The 27,190-nt window shown below is 38.7% G+C and overlaps 2 protein-coding genes across 12 annotated transcripts in view; both read left to right on the top strand.

Annotated features, from left to right (window-relative positions):
- Positions 1-3,782, top strand: part of ANKRD17 (ankyrin repeat domain 17) — a 182,717-nt gene extending 178,935 nt beyond the window's left edge. For 4 of the 7 annotated variants that reach the window (XM_003265726.3, XM_003265727.2, XM_030818976.1 and 1 more), the window contains 3 exons: positions 1,034-1,212; positions 1,463-1,627; positions 2,278-3,782. In XM_003265726.3, coding sequence (XP_003265774.1) covers positions 1,034-1,212; positions 1,463-1,627; positions 2,278-2,337 — 404 coding nt within the window. In that variant the 3' untranslated portion in view covers positions 2,338-3,782. The remainder of the gene's footprint in view (positions 1-1,033; positions 1,213-1,462; positions 1,628-2,277) is intronic. The other 3 variants (XM_030818978.1, XM_030818977.1, XM_030818980.1) reach the window with 1 other exon arrangement.
- A 5,031-nt stretch (positions 3,783-8,813) lies between these two features.
- On the top strand, positions 8,814-26,133 carry LOC100582948 (cytochrome c oxidase assembly protein COX18, mitochondrial). Of its 5 annotated transcripts, none has more exons than XM_003265725.3 (6): positions 8,814-9,273; positions 10,457-10,557; positions 13,578-13,741; positions 14,088-14,209; positions 17,022-17,129; positions 20,350-26,133. In XM_003265725.3, the coding sequence occupies exons 1-6, from the start codon at positions 8,941-8,943 to the stop codon at positions 20,521-20,523; spliced, it is 1,002 nt and encodes a 333-aa protein (XP_003265773.1). In that variant the 5' UTR covers positions 8,814-8,940; the 3' UTR covers positions 20,524-26,133. The 5 variants fall into 5 exon arrangements, with proteins under 5 accessions (XP_003265773.1, XP_012354945.1, XP_012354944.1 ...); XM_012499491.2 differs by having other exon boundaries at positions 14,085-14,209; positions 20,350-20,733; XM_012499490.2 differs by lacking the exon at positions 10,457-10,557 and having other exon boundaries at positions 20,350-20,733.
- Positions 26,134-27,190: the final 1,057 nt, after the last annotated feature.

Below are 27,190 nucleotides of genomic sequence, written 5' to 3'. Positions count from 1 at the left end.
TATTTTTTTTCTTTTTTTGAGATGGAGTTTCATTTGTTGCTCAGGCTGGAGTACAATGGGGTGATCTTGGCTCACTGCAACCTCCACCTCCCCAGTTCAAGCGATTCTCCTGCCTCAGCCTCCCAAGTAGCTGGGATTACAGGCATGTGCCACCATGCCCGGCTAATTTTTTTTTTTTTTTTTTTTTTGAGACGGAGTCTCGCTCTGTAGCCCAGGCTGGATTGCAGCGGCGCGATCTCTGCTCACGGCAAGCTCCGCCTCCCGGGTTCATGCCATTCTCCTGCCTCAGCCCCCCGAGTAGCTGGGACTACAGGCACCCGCCACCACACCCGGTTAATTTTTGTATTTTTAATAGAGACGGGGTTTCACCGTGTTAGCCAGGATGGTCACGATCTCCTGACCTTGTGATCCATCCGCCTCAGTCTCCCAAAGTGCTGGGATTACAGGCGTGAGCCACTGCGCCCAGCCTGTATTTTTAGTAGAGACAGGGTTTCACCATGTTGGTCAGGCTGGTATCAAACTCCTGACTTCAAGTGACTCACCCGCCTCAGCCTCCCAAAGTGCTGGCATTACAGGCATGAGCCACCACGCCCGGCCTTGTAGTCATTTCTAAAAGATCTGTATTCCTATTTTTTTTGTTGTTGTGAATATTTAATCAATTCTTTTAAGAGCTCTGTCCCCATGTGACCTTTCTCATTACATTTATTTATTACTGCTTTCTGAAAATATCTAACGCAAGCATGTTCTTTTCTTCCTTTCATCATATTAAGGACATATTACTATTTCCTTTCAGTCCCTTTAGGTTGTAATTAGGTTTTTTTCTTTTGTTTTATAACACCAAGTTTTTAGATTATTTCATTAAGCTATTATGTCACTACCTACAAACCATGGAAATATTGCTGTAAATATATAAAAGTAGGTCATTATATTGAAATAATTTACAGTTCAATGTGGAAAATATTAGAAAAACAAAATATTTTATTTTGATTTTAAATATTACCTATTTTTGTTTTGCCTCTTTGTTTGCCCTCAGACAAAGTAGACTGGTGTAACCCTGGGATGGGAAATCCTATGATCCACAGACCGATGTCTGACCCAGGAGTATTTTCACAACATCAAGCAATGGAGCGAGATAGTACAGGAATTGTAACTCCTTCTGGTACATTCCATCAGCATGTTCCTGCAGGCTACATGGACTTTCCTAAAGTTGGGGTAAAGTCCTGATTTTGTCCTAGTTATTTAAGGGAGGATTTTCTGAGAAAATGTTTTGAATATAGTAGGCATATGTATAATCTAATGTTAAAATAAGTTATATAATGGGTAATAATTTTTAGATTTCTTAGATAAGTTACACATTCCCAGGATGAGGTAAACTTTCAAATATCAATTTTAAGGCTATTGATTATATTGGGAAAAATGAACAATGACTTGGATGTTAATGTGTGTGTTTTCCTTTTTTAAGGGTATGCCTTTTTCTGTGTATGGGAATGCAATGATTCCTCCAGTAGCACCTATCCCTGATGGTGCTGGAGGACCCATATTTAATGGCCCTCATGCTGCAGACCCTTCTTGGAACTCACTGATAAAGATGGTTTCCAGCTCCACGGAAAATAATGGCCCTCAAACGGTAAGGCTGATCATTCAGTGAATAAACATTTATTTTGTGTTTAAGAAATGCAAAGACAAATAGGATTCAGGTAACTCATGATAGCAAGAGAGTTTGGTGAATATGGGCAGTTGAGGAAACTTAATATAGCTGCAATATAGCAGAGGGCTGTGGGCAGTGGTACCAAAGGCAGGTTTGGGGCTAAAATTATGAAAGGTATTGTATATTCTACTGGGTAGCAGATAATAAATGAAAGATTTTAAGTTGCAAAGTGACTATCATATGATTTTATACATTAAAGTTTACTAGTGGTGTGAAAAGACCATCTAGAGGTTATTTATTAAAGGTACTATAAATAACTCTGAGAATTCACATAAATGGTTGTATATTTTAGCTTAGTGTATGTTTAATATCTTTGATCTATTTTTCTTCCACAACCGTGAATCTATAAATGCTCAGGTAATGATTTTTTTTTTTTAAAGGTTGTAAATCAGATTCTGTTTAAGGGATAAGAGGTAGGAAAATAATAGAAAAAAGGTTTTATCATTTTTTTCCATTAGTTCCTAGTATATTGCAAATTGAAGAGTACCTCCTTAGTTTTTTAAAAGTTTTATTTTAATAAAATATATGCTAGATATATATTTTGTAAAACGCATGCTCTATATTCATAGGTGTGGACTGGACCCTGGGCACCTCACATGAACAGTGTGCATATGAACCAGCTTGGCTGATGAGGATCAGCTTGTTAGCCTGCAGATTCCTTTTCATTTGGAGGAAATCACAAGTGGCCGAAAAAAAAAAAATTATGCTCCCAAATCATTCTACTGATGTGCTTGACTGAAGTGTGTAGGCTTTTTGCAGAAGATCTTACTAACTGACCTATTTTCTGTGAACATCTGTGACTGCCCATTCCCCATCATCATCCGTTTTACCTTAGTTAGCATTTTTCTTATCATTTTTCTTTTTTTCTTTCCCTCTTCCCCTTTGGACATAACTTTCTGTTGAAGCTGTTCTTTGGCTGGTTGGTTTTAGTACTGTAAACTGCTTCTGAGCAAACACGGAAATTTAGCAAAATTATGTAAACTTGATCCTGAAGTTTTAGAATGGCAAATAAATGTACAATTGTTTACATAACAGAAAAGGCTAAGCAGAAAGTAAATTTCAATATGTCAGTATAGAGGCTCTACTTTATGTAGACTTAAATTAATGTGAGATATGTACCTTCATATTCAGAAATCTGGATGTTTCCTTCATACATTAAACTATTAATAAGCATAACTTTTCTACTGGTGTAATTTAAATATAAAGTAAAATAATGGGCATTATCATTGGATGTTTCCCCACATTGGCTTTTAAAATACCCATCTTGCTTTCTTTTTGGTTTATTTGTAGCAAGGCACATATAGAAGAAATTTCTGGCTTTTTCATGTTGTTTTATTACCTTTTCTCACTTTTAAAACTAATACACACTTATCTCCTCACTCTTTTTTCTCTCCTTACCTTTACCACTAATACCAGTAAAATTATCTTTCTGATAGTGAAAAGGTTCTGTCAAGGTTTTCACTGTAATGGCTGCTACAGAGATGGACCATCTTCGTCATCACCAGTGGTTTCTTCTAATTATAAAATGTTTAAACTTTCTGACAATTTAAAAAGCCACCACTGTTCCCAGTCAGCATATACAAGCTCTTAATATTCTGTTTATTAAACAATTCAGTGTACTATTTTATATTGGATGATATTGATTCTTAACATTGGCTTTTCAGTCATCAACAGTCAACATAAAAATTTCAATTTTCAGTAATTTAGTGGAAAATATCTTATTTCTTTTTTCAATTTTAAAGGCTTCCTGCTTTTTTACCCTTGTATATTATCAGTGAAAAGGATCGACAGTTAATTTGAGCCAAGTAATAAAAGAAATTTTGCATTTGTCACGAAGACAATTTATGGTAGACAGATAAATACACAGATTACAGTATAAAGTCTCCATTTAACCTGTTTATAAAAGATACAGGGCCACACTAAACTACTCAGTGGGATTTATATATTCCATCCACTTGAAACAATAAACAGTAATGTATCCAAGAAGATTATGTGTCCTACCCTATCTCATGGAAAAATTAATTATATGGTTGAAACGTAAAAGAAAGTAAGCATAAAAATCAAGTAATGTATATATCAATTTGTCTTTTTTTTAAATTAGACATAAAATTTCACACTGGTAAAACATAAACACTAACTAAAATTCATATAAATCACCCGGAATTTATGATATTAACATGGTTCCTTGGTTGTCAAGTAAATCAAATGATTTCTTCAGTCTGAGTAAAGAGTAAAGCCTGAGTAAAGAGTAAAAAGATGACTTCTCAAACATATCCAGAAATTTGTAAACAGTACACTCATACCTTTTAGTTTAGGAAGTGGTCTTAAAATATATAAATTTGTTGTTTTCCACCTATGTTTAATATGCCCAAATTTTAAAGGGAGAGCTAAAAGACAGCCTACAAATAAATATAGCTATGAAATAAAATTATAGCACTTTACTAAAAAAGGGATGTAATAATGTTATTTAACAAAGTATTTTATATATGACTTGCCACTATTCTATACATAAAATTTTTTTTCTTAATTCTTTCCTGTGTTAACTAGGGTTATTTTCTATTTAAGGTAATCCTGCTGGAGAACAGATGCTATCCAATATTTATTACAACACATGAGTTGTGTTGTTTCACAATACTGAATTTCTTAGGTGAGGTATTTTATTTAAAAAGGAGGGGGAAACTCCTATATTTTCTTGACTTCAAAACTGGGGCCAGGAGATATAGATTGAAATGCTCCATATTTAGTTTTGGGGATCAGGCTTGTTTAGTACAATACCATGGTTTTAGAAGTCTGTACTAGGAACATTTTTCAAATACATTTTTTATATTTCAGATGTAATGCAGTGCACTTTTATTTGAACAATAAAAAAACATAATTTTTTGAGACCATGAAGGTCTTTTTTTTTTTAATTTTGAAAATAATGTGGTATGTGTATATGCAGACTACATCATTCTTTCAAGAAATGATTTAACTCTTGGACATTACACTTGGGTTAGTTCACACCTTAAATCCCCAAGTAGTTAGTATCTCAATTATTGTATAATCAGTTTATACCATCCATTCCCAACAAAATTCCGCATTTCATGCCTTTTCAACATAATCAACATATTTACAAACACTGACTTCAGTGTTTATAAAAAAGAAATTTCCCCTCCTATTTCCCATTACTGAAAAGTCATTTTTATTGATACATGAAAATTAATTTTTTGTAAATGACTATACATATAGTCATTTTTCTCCTTTGGAAAAGGTAAATAGCTTATTAACTAATCCTGTCTTGTTCTTCACAAAAATAATAGTCCATCTGTGTTTTGACTCAAATAACCTAAATACACATTTTGTAAAAATTCTGTACCCTATATTACTTATTTTTAAAACAGTACAGTGTTAGACTAAACAGGAAAACTCAAAGTTATAAAATCTCTTCAGATCCTCTAGTTTATTAAATCTATTTTCATGTTGATGTTTTTCACAGCACTTATTCCCACAGATCTGGCATTACAGAACATTTAAAGTGTACCAAAGCATTGTTTTAACAACAGATTTTAAAATCAGGATTATTTCAAAATGATTAAAATAGCAAAGAAAAACCAAGTCACTGCTTTTAATCACTATAAGCAGAGATTCAGTATTCCATTCTCAATATATTTTACTTACGTAAATGAATCTATGCAGATATCTTACACTTTTAATGTTGGCTGAAGGAGACACTAAATTCCGAATGTTCCTTAATGTCTTCGGAAATACATACACTATTGATGAATGCTTGCTTAAGTCACAGCATTTGATTAACTCAGGTGACTGGAATTTAAGATGGGAGCATTATTAGTGCTTTAATAAGTCTTCGTGTGTTGCACACCTTGATTGCAAAAATACGATCACTTGAATTTTGGATAAGTGTAAAAGAAAATGTGCCACTGTGGCTTTGACAGAATACCTTTATAACGTAACAAAGTACAAACCTAGTATCTGTGGTGTAGGAGGTTGCATATTATACTTCTGCTTTTAAATGAATTCACACTTTTGAAAAACAAAAGCCAACTTTGCATTTTCAATGCTTGAAAACCAATGATAAGAAAGATGGCAAGGGATGTCTTTTCAATAAAGAGAAAAAAGCCCATTCTAAATTAGGTAGCTTTGGTTTTGAGAAGTAATGCCTTAAGTAAGAAAGAAAAACTGAAATCTTAATCTGATTCTAAGGGATCACTAACAATTGCTCATGGAAATAGTTTATTTCTTAAAGGTGTTTTGTTGTTGTTTTATATATACCCTAGTAAGCTACAGTCATTTAGTTTGACAAACATTTCAGAAGGCATATTTGGGAAATGAGAAGACTAAATGATTACATGATAATTATACCCCATATTCAAATTTTCAGCACTTAATTCAGGCTACTACAACAAAAATACTATTGACTGAGGAGATTAACAGAATGTGTTTCTCACAGTTCTGAGAGCTACAATGTCTAACGTCAACATGACAGCCTTTATGGTTTCTGTTGAGGGCCTTTTCTCTGGTTTGCAGATGGCTGTTTCCTTTTCAGTTTCATGTAGGGCAGAACAAGGTCATCTTGCTTTTGTCTTTTCCTTTTTTTTTTTTCTAAGAGACAGGATCTCGCTCTGTCATCCAGGCTGGCGTGCAGTGGCGTGATCATAGCTCACTACAACCTCAAACTCCTAGGTTCATGTGATCCTCCCCACTCAGCCTCCCAAAGCACAGGGATTTACAGGCGTAAACCACCATGCCCAGCCTTGTTTCTTCTTATGAGGGCACTTATCCAATTCGAGAGCTCTACCCTTAAGACCAATTACTTCCCAAAGGCCCTACCTCCAAATACCATCACCTTGGGGTTTCAGAAAAGAATCTGGGGATGACAAAAACATTCAGTCCATAGCAAGCTCCATTCCTGTGTTTGGCACCATGATGGTTAAGAATTACAGACACTGCAGAAAGAAAATGTAATAACGTAGTCTCTTCTTAAGGAATTTGAAGTGGAGAAATTAACTGACATAACACTAATATTAAAGACTGGAATAAGCTAATTATAAATGTCGAACTTTTAAAAATGTTTTAATTGCACAAGTTCATTTGCAAAGAGGATTGACAAATGATTTCAGTTGGTTCACTCAATAGTTGTAGATCATTTTGTACTGTACTCTGAAACAAAAGATACAAAATAATCAGAATGTTGTATAAACAGTACCTATACATTAGTAGTAACACTTTCTTTTGCATTGGGCTTTACAATTGACAACTACTTCCCCCAACATCCTCTACCAAGTAGATAGCAAGTTCTAGTCATCCCTGTTATATAGATTAAGAAATGTGTTTATACACATATATGAAATTAGCAGGAACTATTCATAAATTTTATTTAGATCAATATTCAAACTTAAGGAAATACTTTTTAAAATAAGAATGTAATATATGAACACAATGTATGGCAAAAAATGTGTTCCAACACTAAAATCTCATTTCTGACCCCTGATATAACTCCACAAAATTAAATCTTAGGAATTGAAGAACAGCTTACAGCTTTTTTTATTTTTCTTTTCTTGCTTTTTTTTTTTTTTTTTCTTTTAAAGAGATGGGAATCTTGTTCTGTTACCCAGGCTGGAGTGCACTGGCTCGATCATTGCTCGCTGCAGCCTTGGACTCCGGGGGGCTCAAACAATTCTCCCACCTTAGCCTCCTGGTAGCTGAGACCACAGGTGCAAGCCACCACATCTGGATGATTTTTGTATTTGTTGTAGAGATGAGGTCTTGCCATGTTGCCAAGACTGATCTCTAACTTCTGCCCTTAAGGTATCCTCCCATCTTGGCCTCCCAAAGTGCTGGGATTACAGGCGTGATCCACTGTGTCTAGCAAGAATAACTTTAAAATTTGGTTCAGATTATGAACAGCTGAACAGTAGTCAGTAGCAACTGATGGCTTTTTTGTTAGCTTTATAAATGGATAAAGAAATAGATTGGTAGGTTTTTCTTTTAGAAAAAGTTTATATATAGCATGTGTTGTACTGTGTGTTTAAACACATTTAAAAATTCATGTATAGATTTATCAGTCAGTTTGGAAAGCAGATGAATTCCAGAATCCTGAGAAAGTTATCGTAGGGTACCCTTGGTTAGGTGCACAGTGAAGGGCAAACCATAGCTGTCGTTTGACATTACCCAACATTGTTGGAGGCTTCTTTTCCTAAATAAATAAATAAATAAAAATCAAGGTTTACTCCTCACAACGTCTTTTGGTCTGTAGTGTAGGGGTGACCCTTCGGTGAGAAAACTCCTCCACAACATTCCATTTTGTTGTTTCCAGGAACACAAAAGTAAAAACTATATAGTCCACGTAGATTCACCGTATTTCTTTTAACCAGAAGACAAGCAGTGCTGCTGTTCAGGCTCTTTAAAGCTTATATAGGATACAAGTAAACGAGTAACGAATTCACCGTACTGCGAGTGAACTGCCAGTGACAGTTTCCCTTAAATAAAGAGATGACTCTTTTACTATAAGATTTTTGCTGCTATTTATCATGGAAGACAAAACATCGAAGAAATTCAGTTTGCAGGTGATGTTCAAAATAGTAACTGGAACAGATGGGCCAATTAAATCTACAAGAGACTGAACTATCCCTCGTGCTTAACACTCAGGGTCAGCAGGAAACATGCGTCTGTCTACAAGCAGGCACTTTAGCAACGTGTGACTCTTGAGTATTATAATCTATCGTAATCGCTAGCGGAAGCAATCAAGTGCACGTAAAGAGGTTGGGGATTAGCTTCTGGTCACAAAAAACACCGAGCAAGGATAATTCCACTACAAATGACTATTAGCTTTAGTGAAAAAGAATGGTAAGTTACACGGTGAAGATGAACTTTACAAGGCGAGAGCTCCCTAAAGAACAACCAGCCCGGCGGAGGGTAGCAGGCTCCACCCATGTGTCTGCAGTTTTGGTCCGGCCTCGGAGTAACTACACCCCAGTAGCGGGAAAGTTTCGCTTGTGCGCAGTAGGTCTGCCCAGTGCCGCGTGGGAAAGGCGGGACTTTCCTATCTCTTGCGTCACATCCACTGCGACGCAAGACGTCACCGGCTTCACTGGGAAGGTCAATCGCGGCTGCAGGCGGGCGCGCATGCGCCTTATGCCGGTTGTTGCTGGCGCGTGCGCGTATCAGCCTTGGCTGGCCGGTGTATGTCCGCTGGATTGTGAGGCCCGGGGTCTGGGCTCCGCCGTGGTACAGAAATGCTGTGCCGGCTCGGCGGTCGGTGGCTGCGGCGGCTCCCTGCCCTGCAGCTTTGGGCTAGGGACCCGCCGCTTGCGCCGGTTCCTACGAGCGGCGCCAAGCGCCCCACTCTCCCAGTGTGGGCAGTGGCACCAGTCTCTGCAGTACATGCGAACGGCTGGTACGAGGCCCTGGCCGCGTCTTCGCCTGTGCGGGTTGCGGAGGAAGTACTGCTCGGCGTGCACGCAGCCACGGGCCTGCCCTGGTGGGGCAGCATTCTGCTCTCCACCGTGGCCTTACGGGGTGCTGTCACGCTGCCTTTGGCCGCCTACCAGCACTACATCCTGGCCAAGGTGAGGGGCGCTGAGCCGTGCGCGTACCCTGCGCTGCAACCCCTGCGGCGGAGGAAGGCCGACATTCACTCAGGGTTTTCGATCCCACGATATTGCCTGCTGCAGTGCTTAGTGTTTAATGATCGTGACCATTTCATTGTGACCATTTTAGCGTCAAAAAAAAAAAATTAACTAGCATTAGGTGTGTTAAATACTTTGTGACACATGTACCTGTCATTTCGTTTGTCTTACTGGATTTGTGCTCCAAGCACAAGTGGTTACTATACTTGCTCTCGGGGAACGGAGACAAATCAGTCGCAGAAGAAATTGTGTTGGTGAAACCTATAAAATTTATGTCTTAAAAGTTTTAACAGCCAGTATGTCTGCATTGTCTTTCGTCCCAAAGTATTCCAGCTGGTCTTTATTATTCGGAAGAAACTACTAGACTAACAGTTTGCGAACTTGATTCCTCTCCAGGCCCGACTAAGACTGTGTCTGGTTGGTGGCAGTTACGTGACCTTTTAATGCTGAATCCTTTTTTCTGAGGAATCAGGATAGCAGTACCTTCCTTGCCTACTTCACAACGTTATCAGAGCAAGTCAGATAATACGGGTTAAAGTGCTTGATTATTCAAATGGGATATTTCAAAAATAGTGGCTTTCATGTTTTCAGGTTGTGAGCATGGGGAAAAAAAAAACCGAAAGCAAAACAGGAACGGAATCAGCAGCAACATTAAGGCAATGAGCCATTTTACAGGAAGAATGAACACAGGGCAGGAATAAATGCTATTTTTATTTTTAATTTGTGGCTATCACAGTGTATTAAAGGTTCTTAACAAACTGCTGTTTTCTCCGCTTACGTTACTAGGAAATCTAGAGATGGAACAGTAAAGCCCAGGGTGCAGTTCTTATCTAATACTTCTAACCCTGTGAAGTAGGTGCTGTTATATATTTTATATATGTGGGAACATGATTTTGGAGGTTAAGTTACTTGCACAGAATCACATGGATAAGTATGCATTGTGAATTTGGTTGTGACTGAGGACATTTTAAGCAAATTAACATCTTGTGCTTAGACTTAAGGTTTCTTGACATGATCAGTAAACTACATTTTTAAATGACTCGAGGGAATAATGTGAAAGATTATGAGTCATTATGAATAAAGATCCTTTATGTGCTCATAACAAAAACTATTTTTTAGCTAGGTGGAAAATTTGCAGCCAGAAATAAAAACTATTGCCAGGCATCTTAACCAAGAAGTTGCAGTTCGTGCAAATCAGTTGGGGTGGTCCAAAAGAGATGCCAGGTAAGCTAATTATATCCATGTAAGACCATACACACACATACACACACACACACATACATAAATTGTGATGTTAATTATAAGTTTGAGTATTCTGTGTATATATATATATGTGTGTATATATATATGTATATATATGTGTGTATATATATATGTGTATATATATGTGTGTGTATATATATACATATATATGTGTATATATATATATGTGTATATATACATACACATATATATGTGTATATATACATACATATATATATGTGTATATATACATATATTTTTTTTTTGAGACGGAGTTTTGCTCTTGGTGCCCAGGCTGGAGTGCAATGGTGTGATCTCGGCTCATCACAACCTCTGCCTCCCAGGTTCAAGCGATTCTCCGCCCTCAGCCTCCCGAGTAGCTGGGATTAACAGGTATGCACCACCACGCCTGGCTAATTTTGTATTTTTAGTAGAGATGGGGTTTCTCCATGTTGGTCAGGCTGGTGTGGAACTCCTGACCTCGGGTGATCCACCCTCCTTGGCCTCCCAAAGTGCTGGGATTACAGGCATGAGCCACTGCACCCAGCTTACTCTTTTATATTTTCATAAGTTATTAATATGGCATGATAGTTTCATATGCTGGACTGAAAGCAAAGAAATAAATAGACAAAGATAAGAAGAGTATGTTCCTATTCTTTAGGGATTCCAGCCTATTGAAAAAGACAGACCTGTAATCAAATAATAATGTCAGTGAACTAACTATTATATAAAGATTATGTACAAGGAGCTAGATCATCAAGGAAAGTCAGGGCAGGGTTCACAGGATAAAGGTACTTTGCCATTCTTTTGTGATATTGGTCAACAAATGACACAGATTATTTACGATCTTGACCTTTTGGAAAAGATACAGCAAGTAATAGCCCACAGGAAAGAGAGGAGATAGAAAACATAAGTGCCACAGTAGAAACACTTCGATAGCTAAGATGCTGTCCATCCTTTGTGGTTATTCTGTGCAGTTATCTGCCTGGGTTCTTGGAAAGTCCCAATCTAAGGGCGCTTGATTGCGCCCATGGATGTCTGCATTCATTCACTGGGAACTTCCAAGCCCTCCTGCTTCAATCAACTCCTCAATCAGTTTCCCAAACTCTAATCCTTATTAGACTGTGAAAAATTATTCTCCTTTATACAGCAATGGAAAAAGGGCTTTGTGGTATTAATCTGTGTTATGTATATGTTATTAACCATATATTTTTATATAGGTGTAAATTTCCCAACTATATTTAATATGAGATTGTGTCCTATATTTAGTGTTAAAAAGACCTGACATTTTAAAAAATCATGGTGATAGCTTAATGTCTTTATTTGGTAAAAATTAAAAGTTGACCTATAGTTGGCCGGGCGCGGTGGCTCACACCTGTAATCCCAGCACTTTGGGAGGCTGAGGCGGGCGGATCATGAGGTCAGGAGATCGAGACCATCCTGGCTAACACGGTGAAACCCCGTCTCTACTAAAAATACAAAAAATTAGCCAGGCGAGGTGGTGGGCGTCTGTAGTCCCAGCTACTCGGGAGGCTGAGGCAGGAGAATGGCGTGAACCTGGGTGGTGGAGCTTGCAGTGAGCCGAGATTGCGCCACTGCACTCCAGCCTGGGTGAAACAGCGAGACTCCGTCTCAAAAAAAAAAAAAAAGTTGACCTATAGTTTTGAAATTTTAACTGATCAAAGAAGTCGAAAGCTTCAGCCATAGGCCAAAAGAACCAAATTAATAGCTGCTTGCCTGGTCTATCAACGCAGCTTAGATAAGACTTGTGGCACCTTGCTTAAGCAGTACTGGCAGGATGGTTGTCCAGATACAGCCTTACAGATGTTTTTTTCTAGGAGGAAACATCTGAGGGCTTCTGACATTTTCTTTTCTTTTCTTTTTCTTTTGAACAAGGCAGAGTCTCCCTGTGTGGCTCAGGCTGGTCTCAAACTCCTGGCCTCAAGCAGTCCTCCCACTTCGGCCTCCCAAGTAGCTGGGATTACAAGTGCAAGCCACAGTGTTGGCCAGCTTCCTGCATTTTCAATAGTATTGAGCCTTGAAGGGTGAAAGACAGTGTGTCAGATGGACAGCCAGGAAAGTGGGCTTTCCACACAGTGATACAATACGGTACTTCCAAAGGCATGCCTATGTGGAAGTCTGATTTGTTGGATGAACTAAAGTCATTCAGACCAGAATATGCAGGTGTCTAGAGGAGTAACAAGATAAAATTGGAAGAATAGGCAAATGTGAAATTATGGGGGACTTAGAATGTCTTTGTGTACTGTCTTATTATACACTATAATTTGACTAAATTCAGAAAAACTATTGAATGCCTCCTCTGTACAAAATGTATGATACAGGAGATTTAAAGATGAATAAAATAGAACACTGTCCCCTAAACTAAGAATACTTTAGTTTTTGTTTTTTAACTCCTATTCTCTTGAACCTGAAGGAAGACTGTATTCTAAAAAGTAAAATTTCAGGAAAAAAAACAGTAGTAACTAATATAGTTAACAGAGAAACAGATTAAAAATATCTTTGTGAGATAGTTGATTGAAAAATGGAGACTATTTTGACAGGCCAAGAGCATACACAGTATAAAACCACATAGCTCCGAAAGGTATATTCAGGGATGAAGTGATTAAGTTTGGTGGGAGTGGAGAGATTTGATTAAAGTTTGCTTTTAGCGTCCATATTTCCAATATTAATTGTAGTTATACCATGTCAGTAGTGAAATTTACTTTTAAAGCCTAATCAGCCAAAGACCACCAGAGACAAAGCCTGTATTCTGACAGTTGCAGATTGTTATGTAACTTGTGTACCATACTGTAGAAGTTTTGATAAAAGGCTTTATTTGCCTGTTGTTTAGGCAACTCCTTGACATGACTGTGACAGCTGAAACCCTTATACGAATCCTTTAGCTAATAACTACAGCAGGTGCTATTTGTTCTATGGAAATAAAGCACGATTCTTAGATGACATTTTCTCTTTCCCGTTTTTTTCCACTAACCTCAATCTAGGCTCACTTATCTAAAGAATATGAGGAGGCTAATTTCAGAGCTATATGTGCGAGATAACTGCCACCCTTTCAAAGCCACTGTGTTGGTTTGGATTCAACTTCCAATGTGGATCTTCATGTCTTTTGCTCTCCGGAATTTAAGCACAGGGGCAGCACATTCAGAAGGTAATTATTGTATGTTTTCTTCCAAAGAATTTCTCTAACATTGTCTTTGTACTAAAAAAAAAAAAAAAACCAAGCATACTTTTCATAATTAGGATGTGTTTACTATCTTCCTTATAAGGGTATAGAATTTAAAGTCTTAACTGTAAACAGATTGGTTGTGTTGAGAACATTTTGTATTGAGAAAAAATATATATATTGTGAGTGAAAAACTGGAATAAATCCAGTGCAGCTGTTTCCTGTGAGGGACACCTTATTGGAATTGTCAGACTACTTATTTATATCTTATATATTTTTCTCTGCTATTTTTAGGACTTCTATTGTTTTATTTATAAAACTGTTTTAGCAGGTTTTTCTGTTCAGGAGCAGTTAGCTACTGGTGGGATTCTGTGGTTTCCTGACCTCACTGTACCGGACTCCACGTGGATTCTGCCTATCTCTGTTGGCGTCATCAATTTGTTAATAGTGGAGGTCAGTAGTTTTAAATGAAATTTGTTTGCCATTTATTGGGATTTTTGTTGCTGCTGTTGTGACTTCAGATCTGTTTTTGTTTGAGTTGGTGAAGATAGCGCTGAGTTAGAAGTGTAGAGCCCTTGGTTCCTGGTTCCATGTCAGGCATTGGCTTAGGCCTGTCCCTTAACCTCTCTGGGCCTCAGAACTCTCGAAATTAAAGTAAAAGCACTAGTACACTTCCAAGTCTCTTTCAGCTTCAAAATTATATGATTCTGATACATAGAATTTTGTGATTTGCTTTTGGTAAAAACAGTAATGAAGATGCCCAGTCAATCTGGTTGTATTCTTATAATAGAGTGATGTTCAGTGTGTGTGTTTAATATGTGAATTTGTAGGCGGGGAACACAAGTCAGGCCCTGACTGCTATTTTCTTGCTTTATGACCTTAGAAAAGTCATTGAATGTCTTTATAAGATGAAATGGGAAAAACATACACATGGAAAATGTGACCTGTCAGTCATGCCTTTTTTTTTTTTTTTTTTTTTTTTTTTTTTTTTGAGATGGAGTTTCACTCTTGCTGCCCAGGCTGGAGTGTAATGGCGTGGTCTTGGCTCACTGCAACCTCCGCCTCCTGAGTAGCTGGGATTACAGGTGCACACCACCACACCCAGCTAATTTTTGTATTTTTAGTAGAGACAGGGTTTCACCATGTTTGCCAGGCTGGTCTCGAACTCCTGACCTCAGGTGATCCACCCGTCTTGGCCTCCTAAAGTGCTGGGATTACAGGCGTGAGCCACTGTGTCCAGCCCTCTCAGTCATGTCTTAACCCTTATCACAGGCTGCTTTACTCAGCAGTTTAGGGAAAGCGTGCATAGAATTTCATAAATTGTTCTCAGACTGAGTAGAACAGACTGAACTGGAAGAAATCTTAAAAATGATTTACCTCAGTAGAGATCTCCCAGAACTAATGACTTCTGATGCCTGTTTGTGAAATCTAATATACCCCTTATTCTTTCAGATGAGGAAATGAAGATGATAGAATATAAGGTCTTAAGTGAAAGTTTCTTGAGAAGAGACTCTACCTGTAGTCCAAATATGTTTCCCTAAGAGCACTAGCACAGTCCCCTGCGGTTGGTATTCAGTGAATATTTGGTAGAAAGAAGGAAGTGATAAGCACAAGGTTACAGTGAATCAGTGTCAATCCCCTAGTCTTTTCCTCTATGTCATCTAAAGACTAATAAAGGTGTTTTCATAGTGGGGCATGGTGGCATGCGCCTCTAGTTCCAGCTACTCGGAAGCTGAGTCAGGAGGATTGTTTGAGCCCAAGAGATGGAGGCTGCAGTGAGTTGTGATCCCAACACTGTACTCTAGCCTGGGCAGCAGAGAGACCTCATCTCTAAAAGAAAAAAGCTTATTAAAAGCTTATTCTTACTCAACATACACTATGTGCAAGGCATTGTGGTTTTTGTTGGTTTATTTGTTTCTTCTTGAGACAGAGTCTCACTCCGTTTCCTAGGCTGGAGTGCAGTAGTGTGACCTCCACTCACTGCAACCTCCACCTCCCAGGTTCAGGTGATTCTCTTGCCTCAGCCTCCGGAGTAGCTAGGATTACAGGCACCTGCCAACATACCCAGCTACTTTTTTGTATTTTTAGTAGAGACTGGGTTTTACCATGTTGGCCAGGCTGGTCTCGAACTCCTGATCTCAAGTGATCCGCCCGCCTGAGCCTCCTAAAGTGCTGGGATTACAGGTGTGAGCCACTGTGCCTGGCCATAGGCATTGTTACAAGCAATTTACATAAATCAACTCATTTACTTCTTAGAATAACCCTGTGAGCTAAATATTATCATTTTTTAATGCAGAGAAACTGAGGCATACAAATGTAAAACTATGTAGTTTGGCTCTAGAGTCATAATTATGGAGCAGTCTTTTTTTTTTTCCTCCTTTTCTTTTTTTTGGAGACGGTCTTACTCTGTCACCCAGGCTGGAGTGCAGTGGCGTGATCTCAGCTCACTGCAACCTGCGCCTTCCAGGCTCACGCGATCCTCCCACCTCAGCCTCCCTCCCGAATAGCTGGGACTGCAGACATGCCACCACACCCAGCTAATTTTTGTATTTTCTGTAGAGTCGGTTTCACTATATTGCCTAGTTGCCTAGGCTGGTCTCAAACTCCTGAGCTCAAACATCGGCCTGCCTGGGCCTCCCAGTTCTGGCATTACAGGCCCCCAGCCTTATGCAGAATTCTTAAGTGGAGCTTGAAGAATCCTGTGACAATAGCTACCATATAAATCGTTGCCCTTGTTTTTTGGTACAAAGTGTCAAAAAAACCTCCATTTAAGAATTTGACATAATTAGTGTGTTGTTGTTGTTGTTGTTGTTGTTGTTGTTTTAAAGAGACAGGATCTTGCTCTATTACCCAGGCTGGAGTGCAGTGGCATGATTATAGCTCACTGTAGCCTCAAACTTCTGGACTAGAGTGATCCTTCCACCTAGGCCAGTTATTAAGATTTTTAAAAGATGGATGATCAAGCTGAGTGCAGTGGTTGGTGCATGCCTATTATCCCAGCTACTTGGGAGGAGGAGGCGGGAGGATCACTTGAGCCCAGGAGTTTGAGACCAGCCTCAAACTGGTCTCAGTTTGATAACAAGACCCAGTCTCAAAAAATAAAAAGATGATCAGCCATATAAATTAATCAGTACTTTGTGTATATATATATCTTTTATTAAAGTGTAGATGGAGGCCAGTGAAAAATCAGTTTATATTTTAAAGCTTGTCTGATTTAATATGCGTTTTAATAATCATTATGCATGTATATGTTCTACCCCTTCAGATTTGTGCTCTACAAAAAATTGGAATGTCTCGTTTTCAGACATATATTACATACTTTGTCCGTGCAATGTCGGTGTTGATGATACCAATTGCTGCAACGGTACCCTCAGTGAGTAAGCACCAACATTGTGTGTAGCATGTGCTAAATCCTCTCTGACTTTAGCTTAGACTGCCTGGGATCCTGCCTCTTCTGTTGAACTTCCTCTGACTACTTGATCCCTTACCAAATCAGTGTTTCTGTGGTAACTAATCTGTCTCTATTTCTTGCCTTTTTTTAAATCTTGCAATGTGTTTTGCATAATACCATGAATATGGTATTTCTTCCATTTGACTACTTGGTATATTGAATTAGTTCTGCCTATGTGGACTGGAGCAAAGAATTTAGCACTTAAAAAGAAACAAAACAAAATGCTAAAACCATTTGGGTTTGTGTATGGTATTATTTAATCTCATAACAACTCTATGAAATGGGTAAACTTGTCCCTGTATATACCTAATTAATCTTTATAGAAATAGAAAAAGAAATGGTTATGTTTGCAGTTAGTTCAGTCTTTTGCATGTTTCCCACAAATACTTTAGAAGTTTCTAAGGAAGCAGAAGCTGTGTTAGGTATATCTCCATGTTTACTCAGAGCCAACACATAAAGTCGAATTCAGTTGTTATTAATAATTAGGGTGTAGCATATATAAAACTACTTCTTAGTGCTTTTTTTTTTTTTTTTTTGAGATGGAGTCTTGCTCTGTTGCCCAGGCTGGAGTGCAGTGGTGCAATCTCAGCTCACTGCAACCTCCTCCTCCCGGGTTTAAGTGGTTCTCCTGCCTCAGCCTCCCTAGTACCTGGGATTACAGGCACACGCCACCACACTTGGCTAATTTTTGTATTTTTAGTAGAGGCGGGGTTTTGTCATGTTGGCCAGGCTGGTCTCGAACTCCTGACCCAGGTGATCCACCCACCTCGGCCTCCCAAAGTGCTGGGATTACAGGTGTGAGCCACCACGCCTGGCCCACAGTATTTTTTATAGGAATCTAAAGCAGTATGTTTTTGGTATCAAAATCTATTTTTTAGGCTGTTACTGAACATAATACTGTCATTAATCCTATGCAGAATAAGTTTGTTCATCTCTAAAGTAGATATCATAATGCCTGTGAGAATTAATGAAATGAGTGCCTATTAGAGAACTTTTTACATAAAGTAGTAGTGTTGTAAAATACCCTGTAAAAGTAGAACAGCACAGATTCACTACATTTCCACAGAGAAATCATACCAGCTATATACTGAAGAACCCCCCAGATAAAATAAAATACGAGCAGTTAAGTTTTAGTGAGAGATTGAGTTCAAAATGAGTAACAAGAGATCTAAAACACAATGCCTTAAATACCCAAAATTTATCCTGTCAATTATAGGAGATCTGATTAAGCAGCTTAGGGATGATGAGACAAGTCCATGAAGATGAGAGACCCAGTCTACTGCTCTCTTTCTGCTTTGTTATCCACAGCCTGTGATTTCAAGGCTACACTACGGTCATGGCTGTTAGAGCTTGTTATCATGCAGGAATAGAAAAGGGTGCCTCGAGTGCAGTCAGCCCCTTTTAAGGAGACTTGCCAGATGTTCCACCAAACAGTTGTGTTAACATCTTAGTTTTATGGCCACCCCTCACTGCAGAAGAGGCAAGGAAATATAGTCTTTTTTTTTTTTTTTTAGATGACAGCCTACTCAAATAAAAATTAGGATTTTGTTACTAAGGAAGAGGGGAGATTGATACTTAGCTGGCAACTTATAGTCTGCTGTAGTTGGCCGCAGGTTCTTTTTCTGTTGGTGGATAAATCAGATGATGATGATAGCCAATATTTATTTAACATTGACTTTGTGCCAAGCACTGTTTTAAATGGTATACATATTTTACCCCATATAATTGTCCCAACAGTGCAACGATAAAGGTACTATTATAATCTTCACTTTGGTGATGAGGAAACTGAGGCACAGAGAAGTTAAGTAACTCATCCAAGGTCACTTAGCTAAAAGTGATAGAGTCTTAACATACATCTAAGCAGTTTGGCTCCTCCTCTTAACTACTGTGCTAATCTACCTTTGAGGATGTGCTACTTTCTGCCCCTAAAGACTGACTTTGGAACAAATAACAAATGTAAGTGCTGAATGTGGACCACATACTTGCGTACCACTCTACATGAATTATCTCATTTATTCCTCACAGCAGTCCTCTGAGGTAGATGCAGTTACTGCCCCCACTTTATAGATGAGGAAACTGGAACAGAAGGAAAATAACTTACTCAAAGTCAAATAGATGGCAAGTAGGATTCAAATTCAGGCAGTTTGCCTCCAGGACCTAGACTTAACAACTGCATGATTTTGTTTCTGGGGCCCGATTACCTTCTGATGCTAAAGAAAAGTTTGGAACAGGTGTAAGTATAGGAGTATTTGAGAGGTTGTAGAACTTCATATTTACCTAAATAAATGGTCACCCGGGGCCACAGACCAGTACCGGTCCATAGCCTATTAGGAGCCGGCTGACAGCAGGAGGTGGGTGGCGGGCAAGTGAGCCTTACCACCTGAGCTCCGCTTCCTGTTAGATTAGCAGTGTTAGATTCTCACAGGAGCACGAACCCTATTGTGAACTGCACAGGGGAGGGATCTAGGTTTACACTCCTTAGGAGAATCTCATTCCTCATGATACGAGGAATGGAACAGTTTCATCCCAAAATCTTCCTCCTGTCCGTGGAAAAATTGGCCCCTAGTGTCAAAAATGTTGGGGACCGCTGCTCAAGATGGTAATACAAAAGAAATTTGGAGATAATGCTGAGGCTGTTTGTCTCAGAAGAAGGCAAAGAAAATGCATTCCTTACTACACTGAGAAGCTGGCTGTTGGGAAACATTCAGAAGATAGATGACTATATGGGGAAAATTAGGTCTAGAGAGGCTAACTTTGCCATCATAAGTGCCACACTTCCAGCATTCCACCTTCAGTATGTAAGCAGCTGGACAGGACTTTTGGTGGGGAAAAAGTATGCTCCATTGTCGAAGAAGGGAGATAAGATCTCTCTTGAGCCTCTGCCTAGGAGCTTCTCTGTTTTTACTTTCTACCCTAAATACTTCTCTTTTTCCTTTATTTTTGCTCTTTGGTCTGTCTGTAACCTTTTTTACCTGTCTATTAAATCCATCACAGGAATCTCGTAGCTGCTGCAAGTCTTGCTCAGTCTTGGCATACTTCTATTTACAAAGATTGTCATTTTCTTTTTTATTGCCTGCCTGTGTCTGGACCGTGATGTCCTTGTAGAATTACAGATGCTAACATTTATGTCTTCTCTTTATAGTCAATTGTTCTCTACTGGTTATGCTCCAGCTTCGTGGGCCTTTCACAGAATTTGCTGCTGCGTTCTCCTGGATTTCGCCAACTTTGCCGAATACCATCGACCAAGTCAGATTCAGAAACTCCTTATAAAGACATATTTACTGCCTTTAATGCCAAGTTCATTTCAAGAAAATGACATATTTTCCAATAATTTTGAAACAGTTGTAAGAGTCACTATCACCTTAATGTATTTAGACTTAGAAATTCAGATGTTACTTGATTTCCTTTTATTTAAAATCATTAACTTCATGAAATATTGTAGGCTAAGATGTAATCCAGACCAGGCACAGTGGCTCATGCCTGTAATCTCAGCACTTTGGGAGGCCTAGGTGGGTGGATCACCTGAGGTCAGGAGTTCGAGACCAGCCTGGCCAATATGGTGAAACCCTGTCTGTACTAAAAATACAAAAAAATTACCTGAGCGTAGTGGCAGGCACCTGTAATCCCAGCTACTTGGGAGGCTGAGGCAGGAGAATCGCTTGAACCTGGGATACAGAGGTTTCAGTGAGCTGAGATCACCCCATTGCATTCCAGCCTGGACAATAAGAGTGAAACTCTGTCAAAGAAAAAAAAAAGATGTAATCCAGATATAGTTGACAGTAATTAAAATCTTTTAAATGTTATAAATGCAGTCTGTTTAATTGTGAAAGTATTAGAATAGAACCAAAGTGCCTGTCTCTGTTTATAAAGTTACAATTTGTTAGAGCTACCAGAACTTTGGAGAATAGGGTTAGCTACTGAATGATGGCAAATTAAACAATACTGCATATTACTGTTTTGTAAAATAAGAGGATCAGTGAGATGATTCATGGCTTTTTTTTTTTTTTTTTTTTTTTGAGATGGAGTCTCACTGTGTCGCCCAGGCTGGAGTGCGGTGGCGCAATCTCAGCTCACTGCAACCTCCACCTCCTGGATTCCAGCGATTTTCCTGCCTCAGCCTCCAAGTATCTGGGATTGCAGGCGCACACCACCACGCCCAGCTAATTTTTGTGTTTTTAGTAGAGACGGGGTTTCACCATGTTGGGCAGGCTGGTCTGGAACTGCTGACCTCAAGTGATCCACCCGCCTTGGCCTCCCAAAGTGCTGGGATTACAGGCATGAGCCACCTCACCCAGCATTTTTTTTTTTAATTTTTTTAATGAGACGGAGTCTCTCTCTGTCACCTAGGCTGGAGTGCGGTGGCACGATCTCGGCTCACTGCAACCTCTGCCTCCCGTGTTCAAGCAATTCTCCTACCTCAGCCTCCTGAGTAGCTGGGACTACAGGGGTGCACCACCATGCCCAGCTAAGTTTTGTATTTTTAGTAGAGATGGGGTTTCACCATGTTGGCTAAGCTGGTTTTGAACTCCTGGCCTCAAGTGATCTGCCCACCTCGGCCTCCCAAAGTGCTGGGATTACAGGCGTGAGCCACTGCGCCCAGCTGAGATGTTTCTTAGTATTTTGGAGGTGGAGAGGATTTTAGACCTCTTTGAGCAATCTGAAAAAAGGCTATATATGTATGGTTTTCTCTTCAGAAAAATCTTAAGACTCACAATACGGGGACTTCCTTGTTACCAGGAAGGTTTTCTGGCAACTCCTAGTTAATCTTATTCTAATGGAACATACATTGATCCTGAGTTAATGCGTGGTTGAAAAAGAAAAGGGGGGGCGACTTGAAATATATGCAGTAGAGTAGTCTATGCATACAAGTACCTAACATGGTAGATGATGTTGCCTCCCAGCCCTGCTCAGAAAGAATACAAAAAGTGTACATTCCTTTTTCTATAATTTAAGAAGTCTGGAATACAGAGTATAGCACTGTGTACTGCTAGCACCCAAAGTGAAAAATCTTAAGCATTCAGTTTGTTTAGTCAAAGAAGGAAACTAGAAGGGAAGTTGCCTACTGAGGTGATTTTAAACCTGTTTATTTGTAAGGATTAAGTACCCTAATAGGTTTAAACTATGATAGAGGTTTAATACAGGAAAAATTGACAGGTATTATAAATTGTGGATCCAGTTACTTGCTTATTTAATTTGTAAAGAGGTAAAATTAGCTCTGGTTGAGATATCAAGTATGACAGGTATTTGAGAAGGCTATAAATCATAAATTTTCATTTAGTTAAAATATGGACCTGATTCTGGGAAACCCTATCATTCCATCTCAATGTTTTACAATAAAATAAAAACTGAAGTGAAATTCATTAGTCATTTCTTTGATTGATGTCTCTTAAATTTTAGTTCACCTACTTAATGAAGTTATAACGTTTTTTAATAGAAAAAAATGTACAGCATACAGAGATAAGAACTCTGCTTCCCTGAGAATTTATTTTAGACATAGATGGTGGCAATTAAGACTACGTTCTTTTTTCATTCAAGTTCCTAGTCCTGGTTTCTGACTGTCCTATTGGGGCAATTGTGCTTTCCAACTACATTGAAGGAATTGAAACGTCCTCATTATTTGTGGATTTTATATTTGTAAATTTGCCTACTTGCCCAAATCTATACATAACCCCAGAACCAGTATTTGCACAAGTGCTTTTGAGGCCATTTGTAGGCAAAAATGTAAGTCACCTCCCAACAGAAGTCAAACAAATTGTACTCTGCCTTCTAGTTTCAGCTCTCATACCATAAACATGTATCCTTTTTGAGTCTACTTAGTCCCATGTCTTCCTAATTTCTGTTCTTTTTGTTGGTGATTTCACTGTTTAAAATGGCCTCCAAATGGCTTGCTGGAGTGCTGTCTACTGTTCCTAAGCTCAGGAAGGCTGTGATGTGCCTTAAGGAGAAAATAAGTGTATTAGATAAGCTTCATTCATGCACGAGTTATAACGCTGTTGGCAGAGAGTTCAGTGTTACTGAATCAACAATATGTTGCATTGATCTGTTGATAAAAACAAAGCTTGCAGAAACCTAACCCTCTATGTTTTCTAGGAGCAGTGGTTTGGTCTTCACTACTTCAGTGTTTGTGGACTTTATGGAACATAAGTACCACAAATAATGCAAATTGACTATATTTGCAGCATGTACAATCAAAGATGCAGAGGCAGAAATGTGTGTGCAACTTAGGTCATAGTAAAAAGAGGAAATAATTTGAGGAAAATTTTGCCAGTTACAAATTACCTCTGGAATAACTTTGCCTTTGCCGTGTGTATTACTGTGTACTCACTCAGATATTTTCCTCATAATGGCATGAGGGAAATCAGTCTCCTTTTCCAATTGTGTTTGTCACTTTTGCTGAGACGCAAAAAATAACGTGCTATGATATTGTGGAATATGTATTTGGTTTTTATCCCCAATCCCTAACATCCAGCGGAATCTGCAGAGTTAAGTGTCTTTTGTATGCTCATGTGATGACTGGTGGCTGGGGGCCCCTAGAAAGTTTCAGGATAGGGCAGATCCTTGTGGCCAGGAGTTCCAGATCAGCCTGGGCAACATAGTGAGACCTTGTTGCTACAAAAAAGAAAGTAGGAAAAAACATCTTTGGTTTTTCCTATCTCCAGATACTCCCTTTTCAAATAAATGAATCTCCTTTCATGTGCATAATTTACCTTGTTTACTGTGAGTCCCCTTGACTTCAAAATGTATATTTGTGTCTTTTCACAAATGTATATTGTGCTTAGTTTCCTGTTGCTCTCCCATTGTCAAACTTTCAAACATGAAATTTCTTTTCAAATATATACAGGAAGTTTCAGAATACAAGGCCCTTCCTCCAAGATTCCAAAATAATTTCTCACAAGTGGGGGTTGCTGGGATCTTGGGATAAAGAAAACTGGTGTATTATGAACTGAAGTGAATCAGTTACCTGAAGTTACCTGACTTCAGGATGGTAAATACTCTTGATTTTTCAGGCAGATTTTTTTTAGTAAAGAGCAAAACATCCATATTGTATTTCAGAAAATTGTAAGTCTGTGGTCTTATTTCCAACAGTTTGTCATAGCCTGGAGCAGTTCCAGAACCTGAATGAAGTCAGGGCTATAGAACGGGGAATATACATGCTCTTAAGACCCCTTGATGTCTTGCTGTCTGGCTTGCCTATACCCCTCAGTTGTTGAGGCTCTGCGCTGGGCCCTGCAGAGTTCAGGAAGGTTTTGTCTCCTTAGGTGAGGACTGTAATGTTTGTGTTACCCTTCCCCACAGGGGTGTTACCCACCCTTCTCCTTACAGGAGATCTGTTTTTCCTGTGGGTCTCATTTTTGTCTCTAGGCCAGATTCACTCTCTTAATGAATGCTTCTCATTTCAAGAGTCAGGAAGGGAGACTCACTCCTGGATCAATTTATAGTATTTATACCATTAGGATACCTGAGTTCAAAAGTATATTAATAGATAGAATTGGCATATCTGAAATGATCCCAAATTACTTTTCCCTGGGACCATTAGAAGAGAAAACTGAACAAATCCCATCCTAGTCAGATGTCCTAAGTGGGAAGATGAGGCTTACAAAGGAAAACCAAAATTCTTAATTGCCACCCTCACAGATAACCCAGGAGAAGTTGCATAGCCTCATTAAGAACCTCGAGGGAAAAGCCAAACTTGGGGAGAAGACTTTTCAGGTACGTTTAACAGCACTCAAGAGCTAAAGACCATTTCTTCATCTAAGAACCACACATTCACCCGTCCAAACCAAAAGAACAGACTTGGAGACCCCAAGAACAGTGGAAGCGAGACTTTTAATGGCAGTCTTGCAAGATTGGGTGTCTGGTGGGCAGGCACACCTGGGGCAGTTACAGCAGGTAATTTATCTCCTAGCACACAAGTCCCTCCCCCAGTTTCTGATTGGTTAAGTACTATGAGATTACAGTCTTAACAGACATCGCGTAAGTTTCCTTATCCCCCTCGTAAGGTTATATACCCCATTCCCTTCGCCCCTTAAGTTTTGATTTCCCAATAATGAAACTTTCTTCCCTTTAATGGGCTGACTCCTCCTCTACATTCTGTTCTTTTATTGTGACCTTCTAGGTGCATGAGCAGTGCGGTTTGTTACATACCAAGGCTGGCTGCCAGTGGTTAGATTTATCATGCCTTGAAAATGGACCATTTAAAATGTTTTCTCACAGTTCACATCTCAGAGAAGGTACAGAGGTCCTCCTAGACGACACTGGGAAAATTGTAGTTTATGTGAAAAAATGAGTGCCCCAAAAAACCTTGGTACCTTCTGTGTTTTGCTATTTTTCTTTATTGGATGCATAATCTGCTTATATTTTGCACCTATTCTTAAATCACCCTTATACCTTCATATTTTGTTCTAAGAGTCCCAGGAATCACCTTTTGTTTGTTTTCAGGAGTCACCTTTAAAATTGCATATCTGTCAGATTTAAGTCCCAGAAGCAGTAGGAATGCAGACCCTAGAAAAAAACATTAAAGAAAGTAGTTTGCTTTTTCCTCTGGGTGTTAACTGCAGCTACTACAGAAAGCAGACTTTGGAATTTCAGGCATAACATTTGAAACCATGCAAGAATTTAGATTTCTGTATTAAAGCTAAATAAAGCTTCATGCAAATATGATGTAAAACAATGCATTATCATTATAAACACGTGCCTTACGAGCTGGTTCAAGCAGAACCCAGATAATCTGGAAGTTATATGAATTTATAGATTTTCCATTTGAACCTTATTAGTGTTGCTTAAACTTGTAATAATGGATATTTTCTAGTTATCTGTTTTCTTTTTTCATATACTGTGATTGTATTTTATGAAATCATTTGGTTTGGGGAAGTTGGAATTTCCAAAAGCCACAGCATTAAAGTCAGATAATTTTATTTATACAAAAGTTTCTGGAATGTTGTGTTTCTGTACTGTGTATACAACTAAAATAAGAATATTAATGTATATAAAAATAAAAATACAACTATATAAGTAAGAATTTGATCCATGTACAGTTTAAGCACAGCCCTAAAGACCCTGAATTTACATGTATTCTTCTGCTAGTGATACGGAATACGAAGATTCGATATCTCCTTGATAACTCTTAAAAAAGTAAAAAGCGAATCATTGAACCCAGGAGTTGGAGGTTGCAGTGAGCCAAGATCACACCACTGCACTCCAGCCTGGGTGACAGAATGAGACTCTGTCTAAAAAAAAATAATAATAATTAAAAACTACTAGTGTGATGTAGCTAATGCTAAGTGGGAGAATCCCTTAGATGGGTAAACCTTGATGGTACAGTTCGAATGTCTTCTTCAAAACTCATGTTGGTACTTGATCTTCGGTGTGGCAGTATTGAGAGGCATGGGGCCATTACATGGTGAGTGGATCATGAGGGCTGTCTTCTCATAAATGGATCAATTGGCTTATGGATTAATGGGTTATAATGGGAGCAGAGCTGGTGTCTTTACAAGGAGAGGAAGAGAGACCTGAGCTAGCACTTAAGCATGCACATCCCCCTCACCATGTGGTACCAGGCACTGCCTCAGGGCTCTTCAGAGTCCCCACTAGCAAGAAGGCTCTCACTAGTTGTACCCCCTTGATCTTGGACTTCTCAGCCTCCATAACTAGAAGAAATACATTCATTTCCTTTATAAATTATCCAGTTTCAGATATTCTGTTATAAGCAACAGAAAACAGACACTTAGTATAACAAAACAAGATTAAGTTGATCTGAGAAAAATTTAAAAGTTCATAGCTTAGAAAAAGCAAGATAAATTTAAAAAGCTTGCTCTTTGAAAAGCTTTGCTAGAGGATTAGCAAATTTTAAGAACAATTACTGAGTATATGACAGTATATTTTAATCTTAATAGAAATTAAATCATAGGTGAAAAATTAATCAGCAAAAGAGCATGCATGTGAATCCTGTTTATGTATTCAACATTCTAGATGGATCACATAAT

This window comes from Nomascus leucogenys, chromosome 9 (genome assembly GCF_006542625.1).
Source record: "Nomascus leucogenys isolate Asia chromosome 9, Asia_NLE_v1, whole genome shotgun sequence".
In the NCBI taxonomy this organism is placed as follows: Eukaryota; Metazoa; Chordata; class Mammalia; order Primates; family Hylobatidae; genus Nomascus; species Nomascus leucogenys.
The sequence above is the reverse complement of the archived record's forward strand: the minus strand, read 5'-3'. Positions and strand labels throughout refer to the sequence as shown.

Excerpts from the sequence above, each read along its gene's own strand:
- LOC100582948 (XM_030818974.1), top strand. The coding sequence starts at position 8,831 with ATGCGCCTTATGCCGGTTGTTGCTGGCGCGTGCGCGTATCAGCCTTGG. Across the intron at positions 13,742-14,084 it reads AGGGGCAGCACATTCAGAAG|CAGGTTTTTCTGTTCAGGAG; the intron begins GTAATTATTGTA and ends AAACTGTTTTAG. Across the intron at positions 14,210-17,021 it reads TCAATTTGTTAATAGTGGAG|ATTTGTGCTCTACAAAAAAT; the intron begins GTCAGTAGTTTT and ends CTACCCCTTCAG.